We start from the raw sequence: 8,978 nt of genomic DNA, 5'->3' as shown, positions 1-8,978 counted from the left end.
CAACACTTGGTTGTTTTTACTTTCCCTGTTCCACTTCTACTCTAATCATGTAAAGAACGCTGCAGGAGCCAAATTTGTAAACAGAGCTGTCAGTCATGATGTCACATTCCCTCTTTTTTGCATCAAATAACAAAAAATAATCTACAAAAATTAGCAATTTCAGGTAAATCAGTGTCATAGGAACCAACTGTAATCAAATGTTTGTGAAAAATGCATTTCACATTATTTTATAGTTTGACCCATGTTCCATCTGTTAATATGGAGGAGGCGGGCTTTATGACCTATACTGCAGCCAGTCACCAAGAGGAGCTTTAAATGTCCTGGCTTCACTTTCAGGGAGATACTGTGCAGTCCATCTTCTTATACAGTCCATGCTCTAGCTTTATTTGGTGAACGAACTTCTTACATCACAACCTTGTTGGGATTACATTTTCAAACATATGACTTGCTCTTCTAGCTTAAGGTTTTCTGGCCTTACTTTACTATTTGAATTGATTTCTATTGTCCTGTTGATTTGTTGTTATGTTTGTTGTCTTTGCTTATATCAAGAAAAAGGAAAGTGTGACGTCCTTGAAAATTAAACTTTGAATGAATGATATACGACTTGGCGATTTATTTGAGGCACAGGCAAGTGCACTAAAATGGTGCAGAAGTATTCTCTTTGATCACTAAAAGATTTTCATGAGTGATTTTGTAAAGGAAATATTACATACATTTTGTTAGAAATTTCAGGGATTATATTTGAATTCAACCAATTGTCAAACCTTGAATACATAACTCTCTAAAATGAAGTTTTGTTTTTAACCTTTCAGACTTTGTACAACTCTGCACTCAATCATTACAGGTGTACAAGACCTATTTTATTCACTGTTTCCTCATCTATAGTCCAAAACAATATGCTGTAAAAAATGAGTAACATATTTGTGGGATGCAAACTTTTTTATAACACCCCAAAAACTCCCACCTCTGTGTTCTCAGAGGAAATCAGGGAGGTTTTAGCAAAGAGGCTCCAGACCTGATGATTATACTCAGGCTGAAATCTTCACTCACAAGTGAACCTTAAGACTAACCTTAAATACAGCAGCACAATGATGGACTTTTAGCTATATCACTACAGATAAAGTAATCAGAAATATTTGCTAATAAAACCAGAAAGTGAGGAAAGTCTCAGCTCCTCATTGAGACAGTCTTCCAGCTGTGTAATCTGTGCATGTGGCTCCATCTTGTGGCATATTTGAGTCCCTCCTAATCCCATCAGTCAGAGTTAAACGCCTGTAATTGAATTAGGATGTCGAACAACATCCATTCATATCAGCCTTTCATCGCAGAGGTCCCTCTGCAGCGTTTTCTCACTAATCCGTTCAATGATTTTCTAAAATCAGGTCAGTGTGGGTTTAATAAAAGGACTGTAGTTTAACTCCCACTTAGAGGAGAGCAGAACGATATACGACGACCACAGCTGGAGGAGAGATATTACATCACTTACAGCAGCTGTGCGGAGGCTATATGGAAATAAATGCATGTTTGCTGTATACCATAACACACATCATGGGTTTGAATTATTTGCTGCGGTTTCATAACTCACTAACATCTGGATATTTCTAATTCATTGCTTCATGACAATTACAAAGTCAGCCTACTATCACCTTAAGAATATATCAAGGATTAAAGGACTTATGTCTCAGCAGGATGCAGAAAAACTCGTCCATGCATTTATCTTTAGCAGACTAGACTACTGTAACAGGGTCTTTACAGGACTCCCTAAAAAGTCCAGACGGCTGCAGCTCATACAGAATGCTGCTGCTCGAGTCCTAACAAGGACCAAGAAAGTAGACCACATCACTCCAGTTCTTAGATCTCTACACTGGCTTCCTGTCTGTCAGAGAACAGACTTTAAAATCCTTCTGATGGTTTATAAAGCACTGAATGGTTTAGGCCCAAAATACATTGCTGATCTGCTGCTACTTTATGAACCATCTGGACCTCTGAGGTCATCAGGTACTGGTCTGCTTTCAGTCCCTAGAGTCAGAATGAAACATGGTGAAGCAGCGTTCAGTCATTATGCACCACATATCTGGAACACACTCCCTGAAAGCTGTAGGTCCGCTCCAACTCTCACCTCTTTTAAATCAAAGATTAAGACCTTTTTATATGACACTGCCTTCCTATCTTAGCTTATTTTAACTCACTTTAAATGCAAATTTTAATTTTGTGTTTTATTATATTTGTCATTTTAATTGTGCTCTTTTATGCCTGTCTGAATGTTTCAAATGCTTTTAATGTTTTAATGTAAAGCACATTGAGCTGCCCTTCTGTATGAAATGTGCTATACAAATAAAGCTGCCTTGCCTTGCCTCATGAATTGGGCCTTTAATTAAAAAGCAGCGGACTACACTTCATGCCTCATCTTTCAATTAGTTACATGATTAATACTTTAGTCTATTAAGTGTTGAAATAATGTATAAATGCTTATCATATTTTCCCAGAGCCCAAAGTGACGTTTACTGCTGAAGAGTGACAAAAAATCATCAACTCACATTGACGAGCCAGGAGCTAGAAAACGTTTGATTCTTCTGCACGAAAACTGTCAGAAATCATCGATTGGACATTAAGATAGTTTACTTTTACATTTTTTACATCAACCACTTCATTCATGGACTAATTGTTGCAGTTAATGGAAGACGCCTGAAGCCCACATGAGGCTGAGACAACAAGAATAAAAGACCTCAGATAAAATCAGGAAAAATAATTTGTGCACCTTTAAGTTGTTTTTGTCATTCAAATTTTTTTGTCACAAGGAAGTGTTTGTAGTTTTCTGTTCATTCTACAATATACTCCTTACCATGGGTAGAAGTTCCATGTTGTATGGAACAGCCTGCCAGAGGATCTGAGAGGCACTGATAGATATATTGAGACTTTTAAATGTAAACTAAAAACGTATGTATTCAGTCTGGCTTTTATGTAGGGTTTAACAATTTTATTGCCTAGCTTTTATTAGAATATTGATTTAAATGTTGCTTTATTATTTTAGTAATTTTAACTGTTATCTTATTCTATTTTTACGTATTTATTCATTCATTTTTCATTTATTTTAACAATTTTTATTCATTATTTTGATGCTTTAACTTATTTTAATTACATTTTTGTACATATTCTATTGTTATTCTTATTTTTAATTTTATTATTATTATTTTTATTATTATCATTATTATCATTTTCCCCTAATATATCTTACCATTGTTTCATTTCTGCTTCTTTCTTGTTTTTCAATCGCTGTAAAGCACTTTGGGTTGCATTTGATTTGTATGAAAGGTGCTATTTAAATAAAGCTTGACTGATTGATTGATTGATTGATTGATGTTGGCTTAGGGTTAGGGGTTTGCTAAAAGCAAGTTAGTTTCATTAATCCACCAAAAGTATGCTGCTGATAAACTAATAAATATTCTGCAGTAACTTGTGTGCAGAGTTTGGTTCTGTAGTAGTCTTACAGTTTTTGACCTCTCATGTGGTGGAGTAAGAGTGCAGAGTAATATTCAGTGGAAAAGAACCTTAAATCCCAGTACCTGAGCTAATGTGCTTCCCACTACACCTGTGCACACATCTTAGGACAGAGGACAGAGACGGTAAAGGAAAAGACCAGAAGAAGAGGACAGTGGGTGATAACATTTATTTGCAAACTTGTACAGGTGAACAGGAAATATTGATCTCTGGTTAACTATACACAAGAACAGAACAGCAGACAGGTGTGTGTTCCCTCAGGGTGCTTGGTCTGCCTTGCCTGAGTGGCAGGGTGGAGGTGTGTATGTCCCCTCCTTCACCATCTTGTCCCGCTGCTGACGGATGGCGTACAGCCTCTGGTGCTGCAGGAGGAAGAGGAAGAGAGGGGAGTGTTGAGACAGGGTGTGATGCAGAGACCAGGAAAGAAAGGAAAGAAATGCTCTACATCCCTCCACCTTTGTGTTTCTCTTCTCCTCACACTAAGACATCAGTGATTCAAAGATTAGATTTTACTCTCACCATTTATCATTGTGCAAAATAAGAAGAACAAACGCTCCCTACGAGCTGTGATCAGAAAATCACCATCAGGATCATATTTAGAGGGTTATGATAATTCAGCTGAGATCAAGGCAGGCTTATAGCTACTGTTAAAACTAACATTTCAATCTTGAAGCGTCCTCTGTGGACTTTATTATGTGTCATACAGACAGGACATTGGATTGAGTCGGGGACTGGGAACAGAGAGCAGGTAGGACGTGTGGCAAAGGGCTGCAGGTCAGAATCAAACACAGGCCACCTGCTTTGAGATCTACAGCTTCCAAACATGGAACACACGAGTCAACCGCTTCCCGAACTGGCGCCCTCCTCAGTGGATTCCTTTTAGTTATCAACTTTTTTTAATTTTTTATTTATTTATACAGGACAGTTGAAGAGAGACAGGAAACGGGGGAGCAGAAAGTGGGGCTAGACATGCAGAGGACTGTAGCCTCTGTATATGGGGCGCCCTTGGACTGCTAGGCCACCAGCGCCCCAAGTTATCAACTTATTTTACAGAGATGACACATACTGCATGTCCATGGTGTTACATTCAACTAAATAATACAAATACAAACTAGACCAAATAGAACTTTAAAGGGACGATAATTTGAAGCCCTTGTTGTCCCTGATTTAGCTTTTATGGTTTAAACCACTAATCCTTCAATACAGACATTAAGACCAACGTTACTTTAGACCTTAGAGAACAACCACTGCAAGCTGTGATACAAAAAGTGAGTACAAATGGGAGGGAAAGAAAGAAATGTTTGCTCTTAAAAACATGAGCCACAGTGTTATGATTCTATATTTTTTATATTCATATGTTTGTAGAAGGCTTAAAGGTGCAATTGGTTGGAATGGGGTAAAAAACTATACTTTTTTTGTGCTGGGTTTGGAAAAAAAGTCATAACACCCATCAGTACTCATAGGTAAGTGAAGTAATATGAAACTATTGCAAAATCTCTGTGTTTTCCAACGCCTATGTATAAAGCAATGTTATTATTCCCCTCGTTCCTGTTATCACGGACCAATCAGAGCTACTCTACGACCCTCTGTCCTGCTTGGGCGAGTGGCGGCCCCTACTATGTCATCCTGATTGGCTGGGAAGCCACTACTTCCTCATAGAACGCACACAACGATCTTTTGTGGGCGGGGTTACAGGAGCAGAGAGGGGTTCTCTCCGAACTGATGTTTATATCACGACTACCAACAGTAGCTTTAATACCAAAATCTTTCAAATTGGTTGATGCTTTAATTTGTGAGGGCAGAGTATTCCAGATCTGCGGGCTGATGGCTGTTAGAGAACTGACTGAATGTTGTGTTGGCTCGTTTGTAGAGATCATCTAAGATCATGTGGCTGACTCTAGTCCAGAGAAGAGGTCATCCACTCACGTAAAAATAAAAGATTCATAAAAATGAATCAAAGTTAAACTCCTTCTACATTCTGAGCCATGACTCTGCAGATAACACAGATAATATGATGCGAGCGTCATGTTTTCTATTCATCTCAAATCAGCAAGTCATCCTGCGTCATCTCCATCATCTGATAGAACGAGACGTGGCTCAGAGAGAGAGAGAGAGAGAAAGTCTGAATGTCTGGATGCAGGCAGAAAGTTCCTGCTGCTGCAGCACATTCACAGAAAGCATGCAGAGCATCTGTCAATCTGTCCTCTGCTGACTCACGCAGCAATTAAGAGCGACCTCAGTTGAGCTCTCGCTGTAGAGAAAGGATTAGACATGGATGCTAATTTTACTGCTGAATAAGCTTCTGTCTTTAATTCATAATCATTTTGAGTTATTCAAAAATGTCTTTACTCTCTTCTCTCCCTCCCTCCAACCAATCACCTCAAGCTGTGTACTAAAGTCACGTCATGTAATGTTGCTCAGGATAACAGGAATACCAACTTGTTTGATATATGGGCCTCATAAAGGTCTCCTGGCCTTTGCAGGGTAATTACTCCTGATATTTGCAAACAATTCAGAGTGTGGTGGAATACTGAGAGAATGACATTTACGCTTGCACAACAGGCTGAGGTGTTGGCAGCCAGTTATTTGCAGAACAAATGATGCAAATGTGACTCTCCTCATGCTTTAATTCTACACAGGGCCCACAAAGACTCAATGCTGTGAACCAATAACATGAAAGAGAAGTGATGGAGCATTCACACACACACGTACCGTCTTCTGCCTGTGCATGCACTCATAGAAATCCTCAAACTCCAGCTTGCACTCCTGTTTGGCGCGGGTCTGCCCGATGCCGTGAGAGCATTCGATCCACTCCTTCTCGAAGGCGTGGCAGCGTGCGGCTCTCTGGTTGGGCTGCTGCCCGCTCTGCACTAGCATCCAGCGGTCTATGTCGATGCCGAGCCGCGACTGCACGTCCACCAACGGCATGATGCTGATGGAGAAGCAGGAAGGAAACGCTCAGGTTAGGGGGGAGGTGGAATGCAGAGACACATTTATCTAATGTAAAAACTTAAGAAGAGATGTTCAAGGGTTCAACATGTTGAGAAACTGTTGAGAGCTAATCAACAGGCTTTCCTTAAGAGAGCAGGTTTAGCCTCGTGGTTAAGTCACACACCCCATGTAAAGAGGCAACAGTCCCCTAGGTTCGATTCCAACCTGCAGCCCCTTTCCTGTATGTCCCTCCCCTCTCTCTTTCCTGGTTCCCTGCTCTATCCTCTTTCCTCTCCTCTCTGAATGAAGAGCCGAAAATATTACTAAAAATAAAAAGGCACACTTGTTAATAAAGGAAATTTAAAATGTACAAACCACAGAAGAATTATCTCAGCATTAAGACTCATTTTGTTTTAGAATCAGTCTCCTCAAAGAACATCGTCTTGATTGTTTTGACAAAGTTAAAACCGCTTTTTAAAATCTGTTATCATTTGTAAGAGAGAGAGATAGAGAGAGATAGAGAGAGAGAGAGAGAGAGAGAGAAAGAGAGAGAGAGAGAGAGAGAGAGAGAGAGAGAGAGAGAGAGAGAGAGAGAGAGGAGGGTGATGGCGCTGTGGCCTTTCTCAGCTGTGTTTGAGGTTAGAAATTTTGTAGGATACTGCACATGCTTCATATAACACTATATATAAGTAGTACTAATTATTGCCTAATTAGTAACCAGCATAAAATTCTCATATTTGAATCACTCTGTGTGCTCATAAAAACCTGGTGCAATAACATACCTTACTCTCCATTCATAAGATAGAAGTGTAGAAGTGTATACATCTCTTATATTTAATTCATTTTATTTAATCTTATTTTATTTCACCTTATCATTATTATTTTATTTTATTTGTATATATATTTTTTTTTTAACTATGTTGTCCTATTCTCATGTACTGTGTTGTAAGCTGCTGGAACAAGCAAATTTCCCCCAATGGATGATTAATAAAGTCTATCTATCTATCTATCTATCTATCTATCTATCTATCTATCTATCTATCTATCAAGATTGTAGTCAACTTTGACACATAAAAAGCGTGACTCGTATTCCTAAATCTTTCGTTAGTCTCACAGCTGATTAAAGTCTTACAAAGAGATATAAAACTTTGATTTTCACAGGATAATTTCCATTTATAAATAACAGAAGGAGCCTAAAGAGGACATGCATCCATATTAGTGCATCTCTTTAGTCTACTTAGATTATTTTTGACATTTTCAATCATTTATTACAGAAGTGAAGATGTAATAAATTCACTTATTACACATAAAGAAAAATGTATCAGACTTGTTTTCTTTAATTTAGATTGTTATGGACTACAGCTGAATAAAACATATCCCAAAATAAATCATTTTATTAAATTCTAGTTATTTTGAAATAACTAATACTCCTTTATATTATCATATCTTCTCGTAACCCCATGATAACAACTTATCCTTGGTTATTTTATTAAGATGTAGATTTGTAACAAAGCTGTTTTGTGCTGTTACAATGGATTATAAAGGATCAACTTTGTAAATAAATACATTTAATCATCTCTACATATTAGTTATCTTCGCGATCTTGATCCACAGTTACATGATTCAATTATGGCTTGAATAAAGGTCATTAATGTGACTCTATTCGTAAATAAAACTTCAATAAACACCTTTGTTTTTATTTCACACATATCAAATTAGCCAGTCGGCTAACAATGGCTAGCTAGCCAGAGCTCAGCTAACCACCAGAGACAAGCTGACTGACCTTACATGCAAAAGTAATTCTATATTAGACCTTTCAGTGTCTCGTTCAGGTCAATATGAGAGCACATAAACTAAGACTCCTTATTAAACCTGCCCCGTGGTGATATATTTGTTAGTAAGCAGCGTTTCAGTCTCCCTCAATGACAGCCCGTTCATGCTAACATCAGGAGGCTCTAAATTAATGCTATTTACAAAGTGTCGGTGTTTATTTTACAACATACAACTTCTGAAAGCTCACATGCTACAAAACGAGTCGTTAAATACCGATAATACTCAGAAAACATCCATATTTACCGTGTTTTGTAGGACTCGCTTTAACCTTCCACCGACTCAAAGCGTTACGCTTTACGGCTCAATACAACACGAACGTAAAATGACGTGATGTGTCGCAAAAAGACGCGACAGTGGTGTGGAGCGTTCTTTCTCTGTTACTGCCGCCTACTGGACAAGATTGAGGTGACAGATTGGGTCAAATACAAGGTGAAAACACTATATTTATCAACCATTAAATTATACAGGTAACCAAAACATTATATGAAACATTTCCTTTTTGTTTTGTTAATACTCAAAGATCCAGTTTCTTGGCATTTACCAATTGATTTAGGCCACAAAAGCCTAGTTTGTGCCGCTTTGTTTTTACACAAATTTGCCTTTATTTGCCTTAAATTAAACTTATAAATATCTCACCTTTTATGGATTTATATGTCTCTATTTTAACAGGAGAAAATAATCTCATGATACACAAATTTATAATCTGGACTATGATA

The 8,978-nt window shown here is 38.0% G+C and overlaps 1 protein-coding gene across 1 annotated transcript; it reads right to left on the bottom strand.

Annotated features, from left to right (window-relative positions):
- Window positions 1-3,648: 3,648 nt before the first annotated feature.
- On the bottom strand, window positions 3,649-8,637 carry ndufs5 (NADH:ubiquinone oxidoreductase subunit S5). The gene is made up of 3 exons (XM_034704902.1): window positions 8,506-8,637; window positions 6,211-6,430; window positions 3,649-3,860 (listed from the first exon to the last, which is right to left on the bottom strand). The coding sequence occupies exons 2-3, from the start codon at window positions 6,424-6,426 to the stop codon at window positions 3,756-3,758; spliced, it is 321 nt and encodes a 106-aa protein (XP_034560793.1). The 5' UTR covers window positions 6,427-6,430; window positions 8,506-8,637; the 3' UTR covers window positions 3,649-3,755.
- Between the last annotated feature and the right edge of the window lie 341 nt (window positions 8,638-8,978).

Source organism: Notolabrus celidotus, chromosome 16, assembly GCF_009762535.1.
Source record: "Notolabrus celidotus isolate fNotCel1 chromosome 16, fNotCel1.pri, whole genome shotgun sequence".
NCBI classification, from domain to species: Eukaryota; Metazoa; Chordata; class Actinopteri; order Labriformes; family Labridae; genus Notolabrus; species Notolabrus celidotus.
Note: the sequence above shows the minus strand (reverse complement) of the source record. Positions and strands in the feature narration are given on the sequence as shown.

What these genes read in the sequence shown, in the direction of transcription:
- ndufs5 (XM_034704902.1), bottom strand. Translation starts at nt 6,426, where the DNA reads ATGCCGTTGGTGGACGTGCAGTCGCGGCTCGGCATCGACATAGACCGC. An exon ending in GCATGCACAGGCAGAAGACG is followed by an intron (nt 3,861 to 6,210) that starts GTACGTGTGTGT and finishes TTCCTCCTGCAG; the next exon opens with CACCAGAGGCTGTACGCCAT.